The 24,290-nt window shown below is 59.6% G+C and overlaps 3 protein-coding genes across 6 annotated transcripts; 2 read left to right on the top strand and 1 right to left on the bottom strand.

Moving 5' to 3' along the window:
* The first annotated feature begins 230 nt into the window (after positions 1-230).
* Positions 231-24,108, top strand: DNAJB2 (DnaJ heat shock protein family (Hsp40) member B2). Of its 4 annotated transcripts, none has more exons than XM_055812234.1 (10): positions 18,566-18,724; positions 19,665-19,754; positions 20,782-20,891; positions 21,260-21,313; positions 21,465-21,581; positions 21,727-21,816; positions 21,947-22,052; positions 22,181-22,251; positions 22,484-22,705; positions 23,672-24,108. In XM_055812234.1, exons 2-10 carry the CDS (start codon positions 19,690-19,692, stop codon positions 23,680-23,682), a joined length of 846 nt encoding a protein of 281 aa, XP_055668209.1. In that variant the 5' UTR covers positions 18,566-18,724; positions 19,665-19,689; the 3' UTR covers positions 23,683-24,108. The 4 variants fall into 4 exon arrangements, with proteins under 4 accessions (XP_013152222.1, XP_055668207.1, XP_055668209.1 ...); XM_055812233.1 differs by having other exon boundaries at positions 21,462-21,581; XM_013296768.3 differs by lacking the exons at positions 18,566-18,724; positions 23,672-24,108 and adding an exon at positions 231-406 and having other exon boundaries at positions 21,462-21,581; positions 22,484-23,665.
* Positions 808-2,524, top strand: LOC129785024 (collagen alpha-1(I) chain-like; the record flags this gene model as incomplete). The annotated part of the gene is made up of 1 exon (XM_055812245.1): positions 808-2,524. A coding segment is annotated over one exon (1,152 nt), but the record flags the coding sequence as incomplete, so codon positions are not given.
* On the bottom strand, positions 3,495-5,419 carry LOC101923113 (tubulin alpha-5 chain-like). The gene is made up of 3 exons (XM_005234325.4): positions 5,017-5,419; positions 4,728-4,876; positions 3,495-4,545 (listed from the first exon to the last, which is right to left on the bottom strand). Exons 1-3 carry the CDS (start codon positions 5,408-5,410, stop codon positions 3,574-3,576), a joined length of 1,515 nt encoding a protein of 504 aa, XP_005234382.3. The 5' UTR covers positions 5,411-5,419; the 3' UTR covers positions 3,495-3,573.
* Positions 24,109-24,290: the final 182 nt, after the last annotated feature.

Here is a 24,290-nt window from a genome sequence, read left to right as displayed (position 1 = left end):
GTGCTAGTGTCACACAGCCACCCAAACAGGACCTGCTCTGGCCAGTGGCCCCAGGGAGCACATTTTCCTTTGGATGATCTCCTGCATGCCCCTGAGGGGCCCCATGCAGCTGTCATTGCCCTTGGCCATGCACAGGCACCATGCCGGGTCAGGAGCCAGCTCTGGTGTCCCTCCTGTCCTGCTCTTGCTGTGGGCCACCAGCTCCATGGACTCTGCCCGAGGCTGTCCTCCAGCACTGTGGGGAACAGAGCCTGGCCCAGCCACCCTGCCAGGATCCCTGGCAGCCTCAGCCCCTTCCCAGTGCCGCAACAGCCCAGTGACACATGCTGAGCTGATAGAGGCACATACTTAACCCACGAGGTGCAACCAGCACGGGGGAGCCCCCCTCCTGCTGCTCCAGAGCCAGGTAAGCACTCAGCTTGCTGGGGCAAGGCGCCTTGGGGATGCAGGGGCAGTGGGTGACAGCTAGGGGAGGGCTGGTGGTGAAGCCCAGCAGCCTCTAAGACAGCACAGAAACTCCCTGGGCTGCGCAGTCCCAACCCTGTGCTGCAAAACCTGCGTGGGCAGAAGTGCCAGGGAGCAGGCTGTGAGCTGAAGTGCCTTCTGCACTCCCATCCTGCAGGTGCAGGCCTGCTCCGCTACCCCCGGCATCCTTCCTCTGCTCCCCCTGGCACTCTTGTTCCCCTGCCCCTGGCATCCCTTCTCTGCTAGCCCTAGCACCCTGCTCTCCCGGGCAGGACACCACTACTCAGCCTGGGGGTCCCAGAGCTCCTTGCTCCCACATTCCCGGACTGCATAACGCTCTGAGCTGCGACGGGGTCCGTGCCCTGCTCCAGCGCCGGGGGAGCACAAGGACTCCTGCCTCCCCCGGGAGGGAGGGCAGCCTCAGCCCGCCGGGAAGGGGGGGCAGCCCGGGGCAGGGTCCCGGCAGAGCCCGGTCAGCGCTGCGGCGGGCGGGGCGCTGCGCCTCCTGGCAGGGCCCCGTCCCCCTCCCGAGCCGCTAAATATAGCCCCGGCCGCAGGCGAGGGCAGCGGCGATTGCCCGGTTTAGAGAGCGGCCCCGGCCCGCTCTGCCGCTGCCAGAACCCCCGCGGGACGGGACGGGAGGGACAGGACCCCCAGACACGTTCGCCGCCGCCAGCCCCGACGGGGCGCCCGCTGCCGCGGGGGGAGCCCCGCCGAGCGACCAGCTCTAGCCCCCGGTGCCCGGCTGGCGCCTCCACCCCCGGCAGCTGTCCCCGTCCGTTCGCGGCCACCGTTCCCCACCGGAGGGGTCACCCTCTCCATCCCCAGCCGCCCCTCCTCCCCCCTCGCTGCGTCAGCGGGGGGACCCAGGCGCCCCGGGACCGGTGGTTGCAGAGGGGACACACACACACACACACACGACGGGGCAGTAGCGGCGGGGGGACACGGTCAGGGGCCGGTAGGGCTGTCCAAGGTCACAGCGGGGAAGGAGGGGGCGTGTCGCGGCTGCTCTGCCGTGCCCGGTGCTCCGGGGGGTTGCGGCGCCCCCCCGCCGCCGTGCCCTCCGCCCCGCCCGCACTCACCATGCTGCGGCTGGGGGTCCGGGCTCTCCCGGCGACTCGGTGCGGCGGGGCTCAGCGCGGAGCTGCGGCTGCTGCAATCCCCTCCGCAGCGCCTCTTATAGGTGGGAGGGGCTTGGTTCCGTCACGCCCCCTCATTTGGGTACATTTGCATGCGGGGCGGGAGTACCCACCTTGGAGGCAGGGGGAGTCTGTCTGTGTCCCTCCCGGCTGCGGAGAAACCCTAAGGTGTGGGGGCCGGAGCTGCCCTCCCTCCTCTGCTGGGAGGAAGCGGTGGGCGTCCAGCCAGGCTGCGGGCAGGAGGTCCGGCCTCCAGACCACAGGGGTTACAGGCGGTGCTCAGCCACCAGGATGGGGCCTGGAGCAGGTACAGCAGTCTCTACACTGCTCTGCCACCAGATCCCCTGGGATTTAGGGACACCTCGAGACCACCTAGGCCTCTACAACAGGAAAAAGTAGGAAAAACATGTTAAGAAATACGCATCAGGCTCTGGAGTTCAAGGTGCTTGCAAACCTCCCTCTGCCATCAGTACTTTGGGGACCTCTGGCTGAGGACTGCTTTTCTCTCCTGATGGGGACAGGCAGGCAGTGCCGCACACCTCCACGAGACTGCAGATCAGCACAGCAAATCTGGGCTGGGGAGCTGGCCCAGCTGCAAAAAAAAAGGGTCATTGCAGCCCATTTGCTGTTGACGACTTGTGACTACACTCAGAGAAGCCGCTCAGTTTGAGCCCCAGCTGGCGCAGCCTCCCCTGCCAGAGCCAGGGCTGATGCTGAGGATGCGTGGACCAGCAACCTGGCTGCTGGCTGGGCAAAAGGCAGAGCCCAGCACCCCCAGCCTTGCACACACCATGCAGCGGGGAAAGGGCTCTGTCCTTGCTGCCAGGGCATGGGTGCACTCACACAGCTGTCCCTGCCCGTGGGGGGTCTGCTGCTCAGTAGACACTGCTGTGTCCCTCTGCGGTGGGGTCCAGATCAGAGGTGCAGGATAACCTTTACAAAAAAAGTAATAGGACACAATTCCCACTCCTGTGTGCTTCCAGCAGCAGAATCAGGTCTCTGTGAAGACATGGGGAGAAGGTATCTCTGCAAATGGGGTAACTCCTGGAGGAGCAGGGGTTTTCCTTGCCCCACACTCAGACTTCCGTAAGGAGCGGCTCAGAGTAGCACCTGGCATGAGGGGCAGTGACTCCTGTTTTGGCGCAGCAGCAGGCACCACTCAGTCTGAGCGCAGTGCTCTGGTCACGGGCATGGGAAACAGTGCCAGCAGTCCTGCGCAGTGGGACAAGCACCTGGCCGGGCTCCAGCAATCAGTGCAGCCCGGGGCTGGCTCACACTTTCCCTTCCAGCTGACACGGGAGCATGCTGGGAGGAGGAGGGCAGGGGAGGACAGCCCCTCTGGGTCAACATAGCTGGAGCATTACTGGTAAGCAGGGAAAATTAATCTCTGGACTCAGCGTGCTGGATAATGGGTAACAGAAATCTCCAGTTTGCAGCTGGAGCCAGGAGCTGATGTTTGGACTTCTTGCCATCGGGCAGGGCAGGGACAGGACTCAGCATGGGTACAATGCAGAAGACAAGCTGGGGCTGGCAGAGTGGGGCCACGTGGCCCAGGGCGATGGCAGAGCACCACAGAGTCAGGCAGGGAGCAGGCAGAAGTGCTGCCCAGAAAGAGGACCCCATGCCTGAGCTAGGTACTTCTCCGATCACATCATTAGCACTCCTCTGGATCCCTTTTATGGACGTGCTTGGGCACTTCCCCAGAGCATGCCATGCATCCTGGCCATATCCCCCGGGTACTGGGGCTCTTACATATGTGAGGGGCAAGCCAGAGCTAGAAGAGAGTGCTGGGAGGAAGCAGAGCAGCACCAGCAGCAGAGCTGAAGCACTCACCACACACCTGACCTGGCAAGGAACTGATACAGCTGGGGGGCTAGTGGGAGACACAGAGGCTCTGAAACGGTTTATTGCAAAGGGTTTCTGCAGGTAACATGGGGAAGGAGCACGGTCCTTTTTGCCAGGGGCTTCTCTACTCCTCGCCCTCCTCTTCGTCTTCGTAGGAGTCCAGGCCCACCTCCTCGTAATCCTTCTCCAGAGCGGCCATGTCTTCCCGTGCCTCGGAGAACTCCCCTTCCTCCATGCCCTCGCCCACGTACCAGTGCACAAAGGCTCGCTTGGCATACATCAGGTCGAACTTGTGGTCCAGGCGAGCCCAGGCCTCAGCGATGGCCGTGGTGTTGCTCAGCATGCAGACAGCGCGCTGCACCTTGGCCAGGTCCCCCCCTGGCACCACCGTGGGTGGCTGGTAGTTGATGCCCACCTTGAAGCCCGTGGGGCACCAGTCCACAAACTGGATGCTGCGCTTGGTCTTGATGGTGGCAATGGCGGCATTGACATCCTTGGGCACCACATCCCCACGGTACAGCAGGCAGCAGGCCATGTACTTGCCATGGCGAGGGTCACACTTCACCATCTGGTTGGCTGGCTCAAAGCAGGAGTTGGTGATCTCAGCCACTGATAGCTGCTCGTGATAAGCTCTCTCAGCCGAAACCACAGGAGCGTAGGTGGCCAGGGGGAAGTGGATGCGAGGGTAGGGCACCAGGTTGGTCTGGAACTCAGTCAGATCAACATTCAGGGCTCCATCAAACCGCAGTGATGCTGTGATGGATGAGACAACCTGGCTGATGAGTCTGTTCAAGTTGGTGTATGTCGGGCGCTCGATATCCAGGTTCCTGCGGCAGATGTCATAGATGGCTTCGTTGTCCACCATAAAGGCACAGTCTGAATGCTCCAACGTGCTGTGGGTGGTAAGGATGGAGTTGTAGGGCTCCACCACAGCAGTGGAGACCTGTGGTGCAGGGTAGATGGAGAACTCCAGCTTGGACTTCTTGCCGTAGTCAACCGAGAGTCGCTCCATCAACAGGGAGGTGAATCCAGAGCCGGTGCCGCCTCCAAAGCTACGAAACACAAGGAATCCCTGGAGGCCTGTGCACTGGTCAGCCTGTGGAGAGAGCCAAGTAAGATTCCTCGAAGCACTGACTTTGCTGGAGGGAAGTTTCAAACTTTTGCTTGGGTAGCTGCAGATCCCTCCCAGGACACAGCAGCACTCGCCCCATGCTCCCACTCCCAGCAGATGCTGGAGCCCAGCCCAGGGGGACACATTCCGCCACTGCAGTCACCTACCAGCTTCCGGATCCTGTCCAGCACTTGGTCAATGATCTCTTTGCCAATGGTGTAATGCCCGCGGGCATAGTTGTTGGCAGCATCCTCCTTGCCAGTGATCATCTGTTCAGGGTGGAAGAGCTGGCGGTAGACTCCTCCCCGAACCTCATCTAGGAGATGTTGGCACAATGTCAGAGATTTTCAAACGGGCCCTAGGAAAAGGCAGCAGGAGCCACCCTACAGAGTGTCCTGCAGTGGGTTGTTCCCAGAGATAGTGACCGCTGTCACTGCCCAGCTGAGGTGCACTCACCAATCACGGTGGGCTCCAGGTCCACGAAGATAGCCCGCGGGACATGCTTCCCAGCCCCCGTCTCACAGAAGAAGGTGGTGAAGGAGTCATCCCCTCCGCCAATGGTTTTGTCACTGGGCATCTGCCCATCGGGCTGGATGCCGTGCTCCAGGCAGTACAGCTCCCAGCAGGTGTTGCCCATCTGGACGCCGGCCTGGCCGACGTGGACGGAGATGCACTCGCGCTGGGGAGGGGGAGGCAGGGTCAGATCCAAGACAGGACCACAAATGCAATCACTACAGGTGGTGCACAACCCCAACAGGGCAGCCCAGGCCCTTGCCAGCTTGTTTAAGCGACACTGCCGTGTAGCCTGGGTGCCTTTTGTGTAGCCTGGGCACCTTTTGTCCATCCCCATCTGCTGCCCTCTCCCAAATCAGATGCTCTGCCTCCCATCATTGTACTGCCCACCTCAGGGGCCCAGGGAGATGGAGTTGCATCTGCTGGAGCCCAGGACACCAGACCAGCACATTCCCTGGACTGCCCCGACCCACAGCCCTGAGAAGAACCCAGTAACATCTTCTCCATTCTGAACACCCAGATGGCTTAAGGGCTGGGGCCTTGCAGCAGCTCTTCCACCAGCAGGGTTGGAGGCTGAGATAACGGAGTATCACCTGGACCATGGGAGCTGAGGAAGTGACATCACCGAGGACGGGTGCCTGACAAGGGAGGGATTTGCAGCAGTGAATGGTTGCCATGCTCTGAGGTTTGGCTTCCCTAAATTAGCTCTGGAGGAGGAGGAAGTGTTAGCTGCACTTCTTAACTGAACCACAGTGCTGAGGTGGGAGGGTCCCCTCACCCAGGGCTTCAAGGGCAGCCTCAGGTCCCTCAGGAGAAGCCATGTGGAGGGGGGCTCTGCAGCTTCAATCCCTCCAGGTGAGGCACCTCAGAGCCTGAAGCCCTTTCAACAAGAACCAAAATACTCAGTGCCTCAGCCCTGCTGCTGCCAGGGACTTGGATGTGTCATCAGGCACAACCAAGGCAGAGGAGCATCCAAACCAAACCGGATTTCCAGAGCGATGGGTGCCCTGCTGTGAGTCAGCTGGCAGGACGCCGGTGGAGCCAGCCATTTTGCGCTCGGGAGCACAGCAGTGACTGCCGTCCGAGGAAGTTACAGGGGTTGCAGCACGTCCTGGCTGTCTGTGTCTATGGTGCTTTTGGTACTGCATTTCAGAGGCAGCAGTGACAGTGAGGGATGACAGAAAAAGAAGCCCTTGATACCCATGGTGAGAGGCAGAAGTCCACCTCCCCATGTTTTCCAAAGCTGAGGTGCAAGGAGCGGCAAAGTGACACCCTGCGTATCCCTCCCAGCAGGTCTATAAAGGTTTTGTAACACAGGGAGCAAACAGTAAGTCCTGAGAAAGCTCCAGGATCTCCAGCAGAAGCGCACAGCGAATGCTTGACACAGCTGCAAGCACCTCTGGATTACCACAAGAAAGACAAAATGAGAAAGGACTTTTCTCTGGTCAAGGAGCTTGTGAACCAGAGCGGGGGTCAGAGTTATGCTGATCACTGCACTTCACCCCACCAACACACTGTGGCCAGGACTGGCTTTGTGGGACGCAGCACTGACAGCAGGCTGGGCAGAGCCCAGCAGCACCAGGGATGCAGCAGTGCTGGTCACCAGCCAGCAGACTCTGTCTTCTTCACGGCAAGGTCTGGCTCAGGAGGGGCAGGGAGCACAGCCCCGCAGGTCAGCAGGCAGGATGGCTGGGCACCCTGGGGCTGGGATGCTCAGCAGAGCAGCTGAGAACTGAGGAGCCGGGGCTTGCAGCAGGGCAGCCCGCAGGCTCACCCACAGCGGTGCCCACCCGTGGGTTGGCCCCCCTCCCCCGAGGCGCGGGGCAGTGGGTGAAGCCACAGCTTGCTGCCGGGGCTCAGCTGTGCGTCTGAAGCACGGGGGGCTGGCAAGCTGGGTGCACTCTCCCCGGCCAGAGGTGTTACCAGGGGAGGCGGGCAGGAACCACCAGAACCACCACTACTAAAAGGCCGAGGAGGAGAGGTGAGAGGGTCAGCCCAAACACCAGCCTCCCTGCACGGCGGGGCTTGGCCGGTGGCCTGCTTGCCTCGGACGGGTGCGAGGGGATGCTCAGAGCAGGGAGGCTCGGACCGCCTGGGAGGGAGCAGCTCAGCAAAGGCTGAAGCCAGGCAGGGACAGGGCGAAGCCCAGCGGGTACTGCCGTCGGCAGCTGCTCGCACCTCTGGGCTTCCAGCAGAGCCCCCGCGGGAAGCTATGGGGGTCGCAGCCTGCTCCGGGGAGGGTCCCGCCGGGGGTCACCCCACTCCAGGGAGTACCCGCAGGGCCGGAGGGAGGGGGCAGCCCGGGGCCGGCACTCACCATGATGCCGCCGCCGCACGACCTGCCTCCCTCGGCTGCCGCAGCTCTGCACGCCGGGACGGCCGCGCCGCCGCCGCCTTATACCGGGGGCGGCACCGACGCCCCGAGGCAGGCCGCCCCGCCCGAGACGGGTCCGTGTGCTTGCATAAATTTGCCTATATTACGCATATTTGCATGCACCTGCATATATGCGGCTGCGCTGCCCGGCAGCCGGCTGGGTGCGTTGGCGGGGACGCGGAGGAGCAGCACCCCTGTCCTGCCATGCAGGGGACACGGGAGACCAGGGGGTCCCCTTGGGGGAAGGGCAGCAGGGCACAAGGGCTGGTCTCGCTTTGCTTGCTGGTCCTGGCGGAGGGGTTCTGCTGTGCAGTGGGACGGTGCCTTCTTGCTGGGTGTCCTGCTGGTGCAAGGCACCGTCCAGGCATTGACCGGGAGAGAAGACTTCAGGAGCTGAGGAAGGAAAGCTAGGGAAGAACCTGGCTCAGGTCTTCCCTCCTGGTGGGAGTGGGTGCTGATGTGATCCCTGGGTGAGCACAGGACTGGGTCTCTGCCAGCCACACAAGGCCCCTGAGGAACACCTGGGAGAGTTTCTGGAAAAAGCATGGGCAGAGGAAACACTGCAGAGACAAGTGCAAGCTTTGCTGGCCTCTTTGGAGATCAGTGAGGACAAAGCAGGAAAACTCTGTCCTGTCCTTTGCCGCAAGCCCCTCAAGGACAGTTGTGCCCCAGAGCTGTACCTGAAAGCCCTGCCTGCTGATAGGCTCCTCCTTCTCCAGCCTGGCTCTGCTGCACCTCCATGGGTTTGATCTGATTTCACACAGTTTTATGAAATTGCCAGTGAGGGGGTGGGCAGAGCTTGGAGTACCTTGAAGGGGGAGTATTGAAGTTTCTTTGCAGTGACTTCACTGATGTCTGCCTTTGCTATGGTGAATAACATGTCCATCCTCTCCTCCCCCCTCCAAAATGCTCACAGCATCCACTCAGGTGTAGAGCCAGCCCTGCCTCTGCCTCTGCCTGAGCCCTCTGGCTTAATGAGTTTTCACTGAAAGGCGCTGTCATCTCTCAGCTCACTCCAAAAGTTGAAAGCTGGACCTAAATTATCCACCCACAATGGCCTTTCTTTGTGCCTGAGTCACCTGGAAAGTGTCACCTTCGCTGATGAACACATGTAAAGTGACTGAAAGCAGTGGTACTGCTGTGAAGCCTGTGCTGGTGTCTAAGCAACACATTTTTGAGACCTGCAGAAATGGCTGAGCCAAGCAATCAGAGCAGGTTTAATCAAGCTGGTGGGGAAAAGGGTTTATTTTTCACAGAGGTGCCCCAGGTTGTGAGTGCTGCTGAACCTGGACAGGATGCTGTTGTGACTAGATAACTCTGGAAATTCCTAAACTCCTCCCTGTGGTATAAATGTCCTTTGAGCGACCTCAGAAATCACTAGATAACACAGGCCATGCTGATGCAGACAGTCCATGAGAGTGAGAGAGTAATTGGTAGCACTGAGGCATCAAAATTTGAGCCCTACAAGTTAATTGGTGTGAAAAGGAGAGATGTGATCATCTTTCCCCATGAAAATCTTTGCCAAGGTGCTCACTGAAATGGGTACTGCATGCCAAGGCGTCACTTCTGGCTGGGTGTCTCCCAGCATCCTCCTTACTTTTATGGTGCTGATTAATTCCGGGGTGTTTATAGCATGAATGCTTTGCAGCAGTGCTTGGAAGCACAATTGTCAGAGCTAGGCAGCAAGAAGGCAGGTAGCTGCACAAGGCTTGAGTGGTTCACCCAACTTCAGAAGATTTGTGTGACAATCTGGTAGCACCTTGGGGTGTAAAATGATGTGATACTTCTCCAAGACATGCCTGGATCTGTTTACATACCATCCTGGTAGAGAGCTGAGGGTGAAACATCCCCAGTTTTTCATTACTGCAAATGCGTGCTCACAGTGAAAATAACCGCTCAGATGCTGTGATGTTGAACAAGCAGGGCAGCAATGACTGACAAGAGAGCCATGAGTCATTCAGAGCTATACATCTCCATGTACCTCTGATCTGAAAAGCCCAAACAGATGCCTAAGCTTTTCTGAAATGCTTAAGAACAGCTGGCTAAATCCAGGAAGCACCAATCAGCTGCATCTTGTCAGTGCCTAACTGCTCAGCAGCCTGCCAGATGCTGGTAGCAGCAGCCTGCAAGCACACAATGGAGGCTGAGCCTGCCCTGGCTGGAAGAAGATTCATCCCGAGGCAACCCCTCTCTCATCTCACAGAGATGTTGCCCACATGCCTAAGATGTCTCTAAACATTTTCAGATCACATCAGAAATCACAAGGTTGCAAGAATTGCTCAGGAATCATTTTCATCACCACTCAGAACAAATTTGGACCCTGCACCAGCACCAAGGGGGGTACATAAAGCAAGCAAGGCATATTTTAGGCTCGTGAGTCAGAATTCAACCATCTCTTAACAGAAGAAAGGGAAAACCAGACTGAAGATACCCCAGGGGCAGAGCCCTGCACATTGTAGGGGGAAACCCCTGCTTGCTGCTGCACACAGGGCCCAGGAGATCAGCCAGCTCTCGGACAGGTACCTGCTGCTAACAGGAACCCCTTGTCAGCAGAGCTTGCAGTTACCCAAACAAAGCCTCCAAAATAGCTGTCTTCCAGAAGTATGTTAAGGTCTGCCACACCTAAAAGCACCCAGAGCTGAAAGTGGGGAAGAGATGTCCTATTCAGAGTCTAGTCTGGTACATGCCATCCACACCCTGGTTCCCTGTTCCCTTCACTGCGGAAAGCCCAAACTGTTGTTCCCACTTTTCAGACCTCAGTTCCACCCGGGCTGTTCCAGGCAGAGCAAATAGTGTCACGGGGCAGTTTGGGGACATGACTCTCTTGGGAAGCTAGAAGAGACCACAGCTGTGCTGTGGGTTCAGGGAGGAAGTCCAGTGCCCTCCACTTTAAGCCCAGCTTGAGGGGAGCACAAGGCAAGCACCAGGTGATGAGGGGTGCTTCAGGAGCAGGGCTCCTCTCTGTGTCTTTAACCTCAGACAAGAGCTTCCCAAAGAGATTGCATCTGTGCCTGCCCTGCTTACCCCTCGCTCCATCCTTGCACAGTCGCCCTGCCCATAATCCTCTTAGCAGTGTGGTTCAGCGGAGAGGTGGAGGAGCTGGGATATGCCTCCAGCCCATCAGTCCCCTGTGCAGTCTGCTCTCCAGCAGTGCCTGCACTGGATGACATGGCAGCACCCTGAGCCCAGAAGCCACAAGGCAGGAGGGAGCTCCTTCAACCTGACAGCTCCCAGAGCCCCGTACAGCCACACACTGCCTCCTGCTTAGCCAAGGACTTGGGCAGCAAACCCAGCTGCTGGGCTGGTAAGCCCAGAAATCCAGTAGTGCTCTGCTGCACGGTGAGTTGTGAAGACAACTTTCTCAAAGCAGAAAGACAGCTCTCTGTTAACACAGGGCAAACAACATTGGCTGGTAAAACTAATGAGTCTGTTGAAAGCATGAGGCTTGCACTGCATCTTGCAGATGCTGTGAGTTCAAGCTAGTCCCTTGCGATGCTAACTGCCCCAGCAGTATCCCAGCAAGCCACTGTGTAGGGTCCCTAAAGCACAGCTTGCTCCAGCATTGTATGTCTTATTGCTGCTGCATTTCCAGCTTGACAGCGTTAGGGACATGCTTTGCCACCATGAAATGTTCTAGCACAGCATGGAGACAGGCAGAAATGTTCCCTTTGCCATTCCCTAAGATATGCATGCCTTGTTAAAGTCAGAAAAGGCCCCTGAGCACCTCATCCTTCCTCTTGAGTAGATAGAGGGGATCTTCATCAGTGGATGTCTTAAATAACCCAAGTGTGGCATTTACTCCTGAAGACCTGCTGGGATGCAGAGAACGGCAGTGATCTGACAGAAGTTCTCTCTGCTGGAGCTGAGCAACAGCAGAGTAATTGCTGGTTCAGATAAAATGAAGTCAATTGTGAAACGCCCGCTGCATTGCCTGGAGCATGTGCTGTGTTACAGGAACAATAAAGCTAATTCCAGATCTTGCTACAGTCCTAAGCCCTGAATCACCGGGCAGTGGCAAGAGCGGGGAGGCACTCCCAGGGATACAGGCAGCCCCGCACGCATGCTGAGCCCCAACCTGCAAGGCTAAGAGGGACTGGCGGACGAGTTTGGACTAGCTCTTTTTCGGGCACAGCAGCCCTGGCTGAGCAGCCTCCCTGGTTCAGAGTCAGCCTCCCTGGCTGCCAGTGTCATCCACCTTTCCTCACATCCTGGGAAAGGCAGCTACACACCCACGGGAGCAAAATAAGGCCTCAGCTGGCTAATTGCAGTGACTTCATGTCAGGGTTCTGAGCATGCCTTGTGTGAGCAAGCTGCCTCCGGGCAGGTGATAGAGGGGCTCAGCCTGCTGAGATGTCCCAGTGCTTGCAGGGGATGCCAGTGTTGCAGCACCGGTGGGCTGTGTGGAGGGGCCAGTGCTGCTTTTCCTCTTCTCCAGGAGCTCTTGGAGCTGGCGGTGGGACAAGCAGTGTAGAAATAACTGCAAGCAGAAGTGCAATGAATTCTGCATGGCTGGGTGATGGTAGATGGTAGGAGCTCCTGGCAAAGCACAGGTTACCCCATCAGGCTGAAGGGGCTCTGCATGGCCCAGGCAAGACCGTAGGCATGGTGATGTCTTTATCCCTGACTCTTTGGGCCTTCCTGTCTTATGGGTTCTCAAGAATTGCAACAAAGCTGTGGTCAGCTCTGTTGCAATGCTGCAGAGCGTGCTTATGTGAGCTGGCAGTGATGGGGCAAGAGGCAGCAATCACTTCCCCTGCTCCCAGGAGTACGTCTCATCTGCAGGACTGTGGCTGAGTGCCCAGCCTCTGGGTAGCAGAGAGGATAGGGCAGATTCATCCTGGGCATCTCTGCAGATGCACCCACTCCTTTGAGGTAGATTAACCACTGGCAGGTGAGCAAGTCCAATGTCCCCTGGGAAAGCAAACAATTCCTGGCACAGGAGCAGCTCTTCTCTGCCCTGGTTTTTGGGAAAGAGTTGAGCTTCTGATGGCTGGACAGATGTGAGCAAGGAGGGTTTTGCTTTTGGAAGTGTGTTGTGTGTAATACGAACAGCTTGCCAGCCTGACGGCACTCTGAGAACAGAGCTGGGCCTGGAGAAACTAGCCTGGAGTCTTGGGGATTGCCATAGAATTGTTAAAAGCAGAAAGGAGGTGCTGGCAGCTGGCCAAGCACTAGTGAATGTCAAAAGGAAATGGTTAATGAGATAAAAGATGCATTTAATAACCCAACCTGGCAATGGCTCCCAGGGTACTCCTGCCTGGAGCTGTTTGTGTGCACACAGAGTGTGGTATGCGAAACCAAGGCTGTCCTCCCTACTCCTCCCAGAGCCCTGGGCGCTTCGAGCCAGTGGCCTCAGGTCACTGGGCTGAGAGCTTGTGTTCAGTGGTCATCCTGAGGATGCCTGGCTCGAACACATATATGAGAGATTCCTAGCAGAGTTAAGTTGGATGATGAGGGGCTGTGCATGTAAAGCAACAGCTACTTTGCAGGGTTTCCCTATTGTAAGGACTCAGGAGCCTTGGTTTGCTGAGCTCCTATGCCTAATGTGGTCCTCCTCATTAGCAGGATCCATGTCCAGTCACCCTGTGCACCCCAGGGCTGCTGTGCCCTTCCCTGGGTTGGCGTGGCTCTCACGGTGCCATTTAATAGCCCTGCATGGAACACAACCAGGAAGGCTTTATCACCTCCCGAACAACAGGACACGGAGCCTGGCAAGAGATGCGTACCAAGGGCTCCTGCATGTGTTGGGGGACCCTCAGCATCCTTACCAGGCATCAATTGGCCATGGAAAACCCACCTCAGCAAATAAGCCTGGTTTCCATTCTTGAGATGACAGGTCTGCTCAGGGGGAAGGTAGAGATGTAACTGGCTTGTAGTGCAGAGGGTGTCCCAAGGAGTGAGCAGCAGTGTTAGTGTGGTGCCTGGTGAGGCAGCCTGGGGTACCCAAGTGCTGCTTGACAATGGTGAATCATCAGCAAAGGGCTGCCCGTCTTCTGTGGGGATCCCTGCCAGGCACCTCCAGCTTTAATGATTTAATCAATGGTCTTGAAATAAAACCCAAATTACTGCTGATAAAGTTTGAGGGTGGCAAGTGGATGTGCAGAGTAAAAAGTGACAAGACTGCCCGCCCCTTCCTCCAAATTCCCAAATCAATTACTTTGTATTTCACTGTAAAAAAGCAAATTTTCCTGCAATGTGGCCCTTTAATCGGGCAATTCTAAATCATCCTTAATAGCTAATTGTCCCCTTCACTAGCTATTACCACACTAAGCTTCACATTTTTCGAAATTTTTATTAGTCAACATTTCTTATCACTGTGGGCCTTGCACCCACACCTGGGGGTCCGCAGCACAAAGGCCCTCAGCAGTATAGTTCCTGGCTAACAAGCGCACCTTTATTATTGATGCATCTCATATGTCCTTAACAATGTAGTAACATAAACAGGCTGGCTTGGCATGCCGAGGTCAATGTTCTGGGACAATGCAAAAAGTAGATCTGTAAAGACCTTTGGCAGCAGCTATGAGCCTTCTTCTTCCATGGACATGGAAAACAGATTATTCCATCCCTCTTTGCGGCAATATCGTGTTTTATGCAAATGCTGTTATCACTATCTCCTGCCAGCTTCCAAGTAAGGATGTCATGCCGGTGGTGTTGATCTGAATCAGCCAGACATGTAATTGTGCTGAAAGGTGATGACAAGCTTGCATAGCAATACCTGCCTTCCCTGAGACACGGCTGATCAGTACTAAATGCTTTTTTCAGTTTTAATTCTCCGCTGACAGAATCAAAATTAATTCTTAAGTTATTTTTTTCTGGTATTATCAGTAATCTAGAGTTTTCTGGGTCAACCCGTTTATTTTCTTAACGACTGGAATGATTTCTGTCCTTCAGTCCTTTGGAATTACCCCAGTTTTCCTAGCTGTTAAAAATTACCATCAGCAGCTCAATAAGACCCTGTTAGGTCCATTAATAATCTCAGTGTGGGCCTGATGAACTGAAAGTGTCAATTTTAGCAGGTGATGCTTTACACACTGGTTTGTTACAGATGGCATCCAAATTACAGCCTCCTCCATTGTATCCACAGCCTGGTATTTAAGCACCAATGGCTATGGAAAACAGCAGGAGGCTGCTTACTGGCATACTTTTGTGCTTTTTCTTGTTTTCTTCCAATGCAAAGGAATTGAGTGCATCTCCTTTTTTGTTTCACCCTGTTGTTTCCTTTTTCACCTTTGAGCTATGCCTATTAGCGCAAAGGCAAGGCTGGCCATGTAGCTGAAGGGCATGGTGAAGACCAGACAGTGGGTGACCCCAGTCCTACCGGGCACTGAAGAAAAACCTGGCCAAGCCAGCTGGACACAAGGGTCTTGGTGCTTGGGAGTCTGGTTGGGTTGCACCAGCGTGTTGATGTGCATGAGTGACATCAGGTTTTGCTTCTCAATAAAATTCCTTCTTGTCCTTCGTCAGCCACAACTTCTGCTCCCCTCCATGGCTGAAGGGCTCCCCAGCATTAGGAGGGGGTGTGTGGTATCAGCCTTTTCATCACCCCTGATCTCCCTTCCCTTGGGGTCAGTTCTAGACCATGCAGCCCCCACACTCACCCCCCGGTGTCATGGGATGCCTGGCTCCTCTGCGTCTTGGGATTGTCCAGGCTCTGCGGCCCACCCTGTTATCAACTATGTGCCAGGGACAGGGTGAAACTTCTTACTGCTGTGAAGCTCAGCTGCTGCCTGGGCCCATGCGAGTGCTCGTCATGGATAACCTATTTAGTCGTGGGCTTCTGCCACCTCTGCCAGCCTCTGACGCTGTTGATTTAAAATCTGCAAGCACCTCAGTTTTGCCTGGGTTTTGGCTGGGGCAGCAGCTCTGTTGTCACCGCAGGCATGCACTGCCATGGGGCGGTGCCTGGGATGCACAGCCTGTGTCTATCACATCCCTAAATCTGTCCCAAAGTCATTGCCCTCCTTGAATGAAAGTCACCCTGACTTTGCTGTTTCTCACTTCTCTGTCCTGCTACACCAACTAAAAGCAGCCAGATGACTTTGCCTCTCTGGATACTCCCCAGCTCCTAGAAGGTGTAATTCTAGAAAAGTCAGCTGGGATGAGAACAGAGCATATTAAGAAAGAGATGGGCAGGTGGCTGAGAGCATGGCCATTGAGACAAACACGAGGAGCATCAAAAACATGAGGGTATGGAGAAATCGACTGTGCAGAGAACTCAGAGGAGCTGAGCAGGGCTGTTTAGATGAGATAGCAGGACTGGGGGTAAAAGAACGAATGTGGATTTTAAAAATGTGTGCTCCACTCAAGTGATGTCCTCAGCTGTCACCAGCTGGTGATGTCCCACCCTGGTGCAGCTCTTCCAGGGGTGAGAAAACCCACTGCTCCTACTGACCCCTTTTCTGGAGGCTTCACCGACCCTGTAGCCATGCCCAGAGGTGAGGAGCATGGTCATGGCTGCTGCTGTTGTCTCTCCTGGGAGCGGGCAGGCAGAGGAAGGTGGCACAGAAATGGCATCCAGCAGCCTGCCTCGCTCTGCTCAGCCACTTCTCACTCCATCCCACCAGCTCCAGCTCCTGTTCCCTCCCTGCTGCATCTCCACATGACTGCCCTGGAATGGGGACCTTCCCTCAGGAAGCAGGGAGAAGGGGAGGGAAGAGATGGCTGGCTATGGCTCACTGAGCACTTCACAGCTCAAAATTTGCCAAGAATATGATTTTGCAGTATGTCATTTTGAGTAAGCTGTGAAAGGGTTTGTGTTCTCCTGAGGAAACCAAAAGTTGAAATATTGCTCAGCGCTGAAAAAAAAATCTCTTTTAATATGTGGTTTGCATAATAATATAGCACGAGTTCATGACGCAATTCGGTTGGCTTCCTAAGAGATCAGGTAACTCGGATTAAAAAAAAAAATTGGTCCTTTGGGGTCCTGCTTCACTCACCCCAAAGGTCTTTTCTCAGAAAGCCTCAAGGAATATTTCATGAGCATTTTTGTGACCCTGGAAAGCTAAAAACAGGTTCACAACGCAGCAATCCCCAGAATTTGTGAAGAAACAAAGGTCTTCTTGAGATACACTCAAGATGCCTGTGCTGGGTTCAAAGCTGGTGTGAGCCAGGCTGGCAGGTGGGTGCACCAGGACTTCGGGCTGACCTAGGAGGAAAGGGCAGGGAAAAGAGGGCAGGGTGCTGTGGCTGAAGGTGTATGCCATGGGAGGCACCAGCAGGTGATGGGCTGCCTCTCTTCGGCTGCTGCGAGGTGGCTGGCTTTGCTGGTTTGAGTAGGGGAGTGACTGTGGCAGCTCTGGGGCAAGGTGTGGTTGGCACCACGTCCTCTCTCCTGCCAGTGCCTCGGTAGGCTACTGCCCAACTCCACACGGCCTCCTATAAGGACATGAGGGAGGTGTAAGTCCTCACTGCATATCCTGATCTCATGGGTGAGGGACACGTGCCATGAAAGCAACAGTAATACATTCCCCTGACTCCAGAGCCCTGGCCAGCATATGGGTCCCTCTCCTTTTCACAGCACGGAAGCCTCCCCATCCGTTGGGCACAGAGTGGGCTGAGACCTGGCAGCTCTGGGACGTCCTTATTCCCACATTAGCTGCAAAAGCATGAGGAAGGAAAGCAACGTGCCGAGACTCGGCTAGGTCCTGGTGGCATATCCTTGGCTTCCCAGTCAGCAGGGTGGGGTCCCTGTGAAGCAGCCTGTGGCTCCATCTAGTGCCCATGCCAGCCGGGCCCGGGCCAGCCCGGCACCCATTGCTGGGCATAAGCCAAACCAGAGCCCCTGACAGCCAGCGAGGGCACCCTGGCCAGAGGCAGCCACCCCAGGGAGCCCACTCCCTGCTCCTGGTCAGGCAGGTGCCGGAGGGCACTGCTGCAATGGCATCCAGGAGAAAATCCCCAACAGCAGGGAATACTCCAAGCAGTCACTTAAGGAAATCATCAAGTGCTGTCGGATGGCAGGGGACAGGTCTCCCATCCCTTGGGGAGGAGATGCTCCTCGGCACAAGAGATACCCTTGGCATTTCACCTGTGCCGGTTGGTGCTCCCCCAAGCCCACTGCTCATGGCTGGGGAGGGCTCTTCTCGGGGACGGCTGTCCTGAAACCGTTCCCTGAGGACTGCTGGGAACGGCCTGTCTCAGCACCCAGGTCTCCCCAGCCTGCCGGGTACAGCAGCCCTAGGAAAGTTTGCCAGGCTTCCCAGCTAGGGATCTATGGGAGGTGAGGAAGACATCCCAGCTGCAGTGCAGGAGTGGTGGGGCTCCAAAAGGCTCTGGCCCTGCAAAGACCAGGCTTCCTCCTTCTCCCGTGCAGAGAGCCAGAAGGGACAGCATCCCTCTGGCCAAGACACATGCATGGGTGCAGGTGAGTGGCCTCGGGACAGCCCGTGACCCTGCGGATGGGCGAGAACAGCCCCTCTACAGCAGCTGCTGGGCAGGGGCCATGCAGAGAAGAAAGTCCACGTCAAAGCTCCCAGGGGCGGCTGTCCCCTGAGCCCCGGCACCGGGGTGGCTGGCTGCTCCCGGCTCCCCTCGGCCCGGGCAGGGCTGGGAAGGGTGCGGGGCTGGTGATGCTCTGCCGGGGCCGCAGCGGTGCCAGACAGCCCGGGCTCCCGGCGCCCGCCCTCCTGCACGCCCCCGCCGCGGCGGCGGCACGGCCGGGGCAGAGCGCTGAGTCACCCCAGCTGTCCCCTCCCGCGGGCCTTTCCGGCAGGGACCGGCAGGGCAGCTGACCGGGCAGCGGGCCAGGGGCAAGCGGCGCCCGGGTGCCGCCCGGGGAGGAGGGGGTCGGCCGCGGCCCGCAGCGCTCGCAGCACCGGGGGCGGCCGGCGGGGTCAGTGCCCCCCTCGTCGGTGCTGCCCCGGGCGCACACGCAGACCCTGGGAGCGGAGCCCGGGGCCGCAGGGGGGGCTCCCACCGCCGCCTGATTTTCCCGCGGCGCCTTGCGGGGCCCTGCGGGGGGGGGGGGGGGGGGGGGGGGGGCGCGGCAGGGCCGGGGGGCAGCGGACCGCGGGGGCCCCGGCCAGGTCCCTCCCCGGGCCGCGGGGACGGAGACCGGGCGGCGGCGAAGGCCCGTGAGCACGCCTCTCTATGACCTCACCCGCCTGAAAAGCGAACGCGTGACGTCACAAGGCGCCGCCGCCGCGGTTGGCTGCAGCTGCCGCTCGTCAGCCGGCGGAGCCCGCCTCCAGGCCCCGCGGCGGCCGGGGGGGGGGGGACGTGCAACGCCGGCCGCGGGCGGCCCGGGGCGGGCGGGAAGGGTTCGGCTGCGGCACTCAGGTGGGCACCGGCTCGGGGCGGGGGTGGGGGGGGGTGCGGAGGGAGAGGGGCGCAAGGGGGCACTGGCGGACCGTGGCGCACCGGGGGAGCTGCGCGCCGGGGCGGCGGGGACGGCGCGGCGGGGTCCCTTTCCGTGCTGCCGCCCCCGCCCCTCCCGGTGGCCTAGATCCGCGGTCGGCAGCCCGGGGCTGGCCGCCGGAGGCGGCGGGGGAGGGGGCGGCGCGGAAACTTCCAGCAGCAGCGCCGGGCCGGGCGGCACCGGGAGCGCCGTGTTTACAGCGGGCCGGGGGGGGCGGTCCCCGGCGGCACCGCCCCGCCGCGCTCCCGGTGCCGCGCTGGGGCTGGCGCCAGCGCCGCCCTCCCCGTCAGCTGATCGCCCGAGCGGCGCGGGCGGGCGGCGAGTACCGGCGGGGGGGGTGGGGTGTCGCGGCACCCGGGGGTCGGGGGGGCCTGGAGCAGCGGCATCCCGCTCCCATCCTCGGTCCGGAGCGGGCCGGCCGGCTGAAGTGCCCCGAGGTGCCCGGGGCCGCGGAGGGTCCCCGCTGAGCCCTTAATCCGCTCCAGCCGCTAAGCACCTTAGCGGGCTGCTCCCGCTGCCTCCCCCCCGGCCTGGGACAGAGCCTCCCGGGGGGACAGGAGGGGAGCTGTGGCAGCGGGGTGGACACGTCGCGGGGCCGGGCGGCAGGGATCCCTGTCCCCTTGCTTGGGCAAGTTGGGGGGACGCCGGTGCGGCAGCAGCAAGGGTCCCCGGCTGGGGCTGTGGGTGCATGCAGGTGGCCGAGGCGCCGGCAAGGGTGCTGGGGAGCCGTGTGTAGGGCTGCTGCTGAGCTGCTCTCGGGGGGACCTGCGGGGTGGCTGGGGTGCCCAGGGAGGGCAGAGCAGCCCACCCATGCCCCCTCACAGCCTGCGGACCCCCTGACGTTGCCTTCCCTCCCCGCAGTGACCCCACGGGACAGCCGCACGTCATGGTGGACTACTACGAAGCGCTGGGGGTGAGCCGCAACGCCACTGCCGACGACATCAAGAAGGCGTAAGTGCGCGGCAGGCGTGCCATTGCCTGTCGGGCAGGTCAGCCTGACCCCCCCCACTACCCTGGCACCTGCAAAGCAGGGGCTCCCTATGAGCCGGTGGAGACAGGGACCAGCTCCAGAGGTGACAATCCAGCCTTTGTTTCCTTTGTGCGGAGGCCAGAGCAGGGCCGGGCTTTGCTGCTGCACAAAGGCATCTCTTGGTGGGGTTTAGTCCCTTTGTCCTTGCTCTCTGCCTGGGGCTGAAGGTGGGAGGTGGGTCCTGCTGGTGTCTGGAGGCATCCCCTCTCTCTGCCAGAGGGTGCAGGGATGACAGGGGCTGGGGCGTGGGGGCTCTGCTAGTGACAGGGTCTGGGGGCCGGTGCTCACAGGGTGGGGAGCACCATGTCCCCTGGTAGGGACATGGGCTGTGTTGGTGGGTCACATGCTGTGCCGCAGGCACTGTAGGGGAGGCCTGGGGATGGACAGAGCCTCCCACAGCTGCTGTCTGGCACCCTGCTGAGGTCTCACTGCTCTCACTGGCATGAGGCATCACCAGGGGGAATAGGTGTGGATGGGTGTCACCTGGGGGTGACAGAGCTCCCTGCTGAGGGGGCTTCCAAAGAGTGGGTGAGAGAAGCAGGGCAGCCTGGGTTAACCCCAGCTAGCTGCAGGCAGGAAGAAAGGGCTGTTTGTGCTCACCTGGACCCAGGAGACCCCCAGCAACCCCTCATCCATGCGTGCCCATGGTGGAGCCCAGGAAGGCTCCAGAGCAAACCTGTAAGCATTGTCCGGAGCCATTGCCAAGGGCAGCTAAGGTGGGCACAGGCTGCACCTCTGGGGTCATGCCACAAATATTTGCTCAGGAGGCAGAAGCAGCAGTCCAGGGAGCTCCCATTTGATGCCTGAAGCTGTAGGGTGTGGGGTGAAGCAGCCTTGGGATGCCCCTGCCTACAGGGTCGGAGGTGTGCGATTAGAAGGGGGTTGCTGGCCCAGGACTCCCCCAGTACCCAAGGGCTGCTACATGCCCATTGCTGCCTGTCTGTGCAGGTACAGGAAGGCTGCACTGAAATGGCACCCAGATAAAAACCCAGACAACAAGGAGTATGCTGAACAGAGGTTCAAGGAGATCGCCGAGGCGTACGAAGTGCTGTCAGACAGTAAGAGGCCATGGTGCTGTCTCATGTGTCCCCCCACCCTTGGGACTGCTCACCCTGGCATGTCCTGCTGCTGGGCTCATCAGGTGGCATCCCTGGACATGCCTGGGAGGCAGCTTTACTGCCTGGCTTGTGGGGCCTGGTTACCTTCCCTCAGAACAGGTCTTGGGAGAGATGCTGGGGTGCTGGCCTCCAGGATGAGGTGTCCCCGGTGGGGCTGAGGCTTGTGCATCCTTGCCTGAGGCCCTGACTTGGGTTTGGGAGCAGTGCTGGCATGGCAGGGGCTCATGGCATCCCCCTTGGCCAGGGGAAGCATCGGTGCCCATGCCTGGCAGCCAGCTTCCCCGCAGTCCCCTTTCTTCTCGTTCCAGAACAGAAGCGCGATGTCTATGACCGCTATGGGAAGGATGGACTCATGGGGGCAGGTGAGTGGGTGAGCAGGGCTGTGGGGGTTACTGCAGCTCTGGATATGGCCCCATCTGAAGATCCAGTGTGGGTCTGTGACCCCAGGGCTCCCCACACTTGGGTGTTCCCATCCAGGGCTCTTCTTAACTCTGAGCCTCTTCCCTCCAGCAGGACCAGGGGGGTCCAGGGCTGATGCTGGGGCCCCTGAATTCACATTCACCTTCCGCAGTGCTCACGACGTCTTCCGGGAGTTCTTCGGCGGGCGAGACCCCTTCGCCGACTTCTTTGGTGTGTGTGGGGCATGGGGGTCCAGGGGTGGGCTCAGGGGCAGAGCACATGGCTGGCCCCAGCTTGGGGGTCCCCACAGCAGCGCCCTGCTTCTGGCTTGCCAAGCCGTGGGAGCAGTGCTGATGGCGGGGGCCCTGCCTTTCAGATGAGATGCTGCCCTTCTCTGAGCTGCGAGGACCTGGCCCCCGGCACCATGGGGGTGGCCACTTCTTTTCCCCCTTCCCAGGATCCTCAGGTAGGAGATGCTGCCAGTCTCTACCCAGCAGAGTAGTCCCAGGACACTGCATCCCCCTCTGCAGGGTCCATCCCCTGTCTTTCTTGTGTCTCCCACCCCCTGGCACTGACCTTGTTGCTTCCTTCTCCAGATTTCTTTGCCTCGTCCTTTGGCTCTGGTACCGATGCAGGGCTGGGCTTCCGCTCCGTCTCAACCTCCACCACCTTTGTTAATGGCAGGCGCATCACCACAAAGCGGTGAGGGCAGTGCTGGCCCACCTCATCCCCGTGGACCCCCTCATCAGCAGATCTTGGACCCTGCAGCATGCCACTGCGATGCTCTAGCTGGCTGGCCCTTGACCATCCACTTGTCTGTCTGTCTGCAGGATTATCGAGAACGGGCGGGAGCGGGTGGAAGTGGAGGAGGATGGGGAGCTGAAGTCGATCCACATCGATGGTGAGAAGTGGCATTGCAGACCAACTTGGGATCTGGCAGTGCCACCTCCAAGCACCCTTTCCCTTTGGGGCGTGCTGCATCCAGGCTTGATTTTGGGCTGAGCCCTGGCTGGCCTGGCTTTGGGGATCTGTCAGGGAGGATTCGTGGGGTGGGCAGGAGTTGCTGGGACCTCGTGCCAGCTCTGGAGTGCTGGAGCAGACACGACCCCTGTCCCCTGCCCCTGTTCCCACAGGCGTCCCTGATGACATGGCACTGGGGCTGGAGCTGAGCCGGCGGGAACAGCAAGCCTTCCCCAGCCCACGGCCCCCCTCGCCCCCGCCGCCCACCTCGCACCGACCCCCAAGCTCCTCACCAGTCTGCCTCTACACGGACAGCGAGGACGAGGATGAGGACTTGCAGCTGGCCATGGCCTACAGCCTGTCTGAGATGGAGGCTGCAGGGCACCACCAAGCAGGTGGGCATGGCCCCGGCACCCTGCCGGAACCGGGGGGCAGCCCTGGCACCTCATCCTCCACCCACAGAGCCCGTGGTCCCCAGGGGGGGCCGGAGCGGGAGCTGCGGGGGGCCAGCAGCCCTGCCACAGCGGGGCACGAACCTGCCCCCAAAGCAAAGCAGTGGCACTGCCCCCTGCTCTGAGTGTGGGGCTGGGGTTGTGTCCCCCTCCCCATGGGGCAGGGAGAGGAAAGGGGAGGTGGGGACGTGCTGCCTGGGACTTGGCTCCTGCCTACCCCAGCAAGGGACGAAGTCCCTCCTGCCCTGCCTCCTTGCTGCTGCTCAGGTGGGTGGGTGGCTGGTGGCACCCGGGGGTGGAGGGGCTGCCAGAGTTGGGGGTCATGGCTGGAAGAGCGGCCCTTGGTGGGATCCCGGGAAGAGGGACAGCTCGTTGCCCTGGCTCCTGGAAGCACAGGATGCCCATGGGCAGATGTGTCCCGGCTCTGCCTGCTCCTCTCTCCCCGCCTGCCCAGCAGAAGGGCAGGGGCCCCAGCTGGTGCCTCCCTGCCCGCTGCCTGCCCCTGCCCAGGCTGGGGAGTACTGGGTCAGGCTCTCCCTCCTTGCCAGAAGGGGTGTGCACGTGGGTTCTGCTTGGTGCCTTGTGTCTGTCTCTCGCCTCTGGATGCTGTCGCTCCTGCCTGTACCCCCTCCTCCTCCTCTGTCCCCCCCGCCATCGCAGAACCTGCCTGGTCACCCCCTTCCCTACGCCTTGCACACCCTGCAGGGCACTGTCCCTCCCTGCTTCCCGCAGCAGTAGTGACCCTCAGTGATGCTCACAGGTGTTCCCACCCTCACCATTGCCCACGGTCCTGCCTTGGCTCTCCTCCTCTTTCTCCTGGGACCTTCCTCCCTCCCTGCCCTCCCCAGCCCTAGTCCAAGGAGGGTTTCACAGGTGCTGTTGTGTCCCCCCCTCCGCTTGTCTCCCCAGGTGTGTTCTGAGGCTGCTGCGCCCAGGGACCGCGCACGCCTGCTCGCCCACGGAGGCTCTCCCAGCCAGGACTCCGCTTTCTCCCTGCACGGCCACCCCCTGCCACCCCCTTCCCCCAGCACCCTCTGGCTCCGTGGGACGCGGCGGGGTGGGGTGGGGGGCATGACAGGGCTTACAGCCAAGCACTACCAGGGGCTGGGGGGAAGATGCCCCAGACATCATGAGGGCAGGGGGAGGGTGGGGATGGGGGGCTGGAGGGGAGGGGGCTGGAGGGGGATTGCGGTAGATTAGGCTGCGGGAGGTGCTGGCAGCAGGCAGCGAGGGGCAGCACTGCTGGGCTCAGCCAGCGGGGCCGGGCTCTGCCCCCCTCCTTGCTGTAGCCCCTGCTCTCCATGACCCCCTTCTGCTGACAGCTGTCAATAAACCTGTTTGCAGTAGCTAGTGCCTGTGGGGTGTCTCTGAGCTGGGGGCTGCAGGGTCCCCCCTATCCTTCCCTGCAGGCAAGGGGGCGGGGGGCGTGGGGGCAGTCCCAGCTGCACGTGTGCAACAGTTGTGGCGTACAGGCTGTGCTCCTGGAGGGATGAGGGGGAAAGGGGGGAACTCCTTGTACACACCCCCC

The sequence above is a fragment of the Falco peregrinus genome, chromosome 8, assembly GCF_023634155.1.
Source record: "Falco peregrinus isolate bFalPer1 chromosome 8, bFalPer1.pri, whole genome shotgun sequence".
Taxonomy (NCBI): Eukaryota; Metazoa; Chordata; class Aves; order Falconiformes; family Falconidae; genus Falco; species Falco peregrinus.
This window is presented reverse-complemented; position numbering and strand designations above follow the sequence as displayed.

What these genes read in the sequence shown, in the direction of transcription:
- LOC101923113 (XM_005234325.4), bottom strand. Translation starts at nt 5,410, where the DNA reads ATGGGGATGGACAAAAGGTGCCCAGGCTACACAAAAGGCACCCAGGCT. An exon ending in CCTGGAGCCCACCGTGATTG is followed by an intron (nt 4,877 to 5,016) that starts GTGAGTGCACCT and finishes AACATCTCCTAG; the next exon opens with ATGAGGTTCGGGGAGGAGTC. An exon ending in TGGACAGGATCCGGAAGCTG is followed by an intron (nt 4,546 to 4,727) that starts GTAGGTGACTGC and finishes CTCTCTCCACAG; the next exon opens with GCTGACCAGTGCACAGGCCT.
- DNAJB2 (XM_013296768.3), top strand. Translation starts at nt 19,690, where the DNA reads ATGGTGGACTACTACGAAGCGCTGGGGGTGAGCCGCAACGCCACTGCC. An exon ending in CCCCTTCGCCGACTTCTTTG is followed by an intron (nt 21,582 to 21,726) that starts GTGTGTGTGGGG and finishes CCTGCCTTTCAG; the next exon opens with ATGAGATGCTGCCCTTCTCT. An exon ending in GAAGTCGATCCACATCGATG is followed by an intron (nt 22,252 to 22,483) that starts GTGAGAAGTGGC and finishes CTGTTCCCACAG; the next exon opens with GCGTCCCTGATGACATGGCA.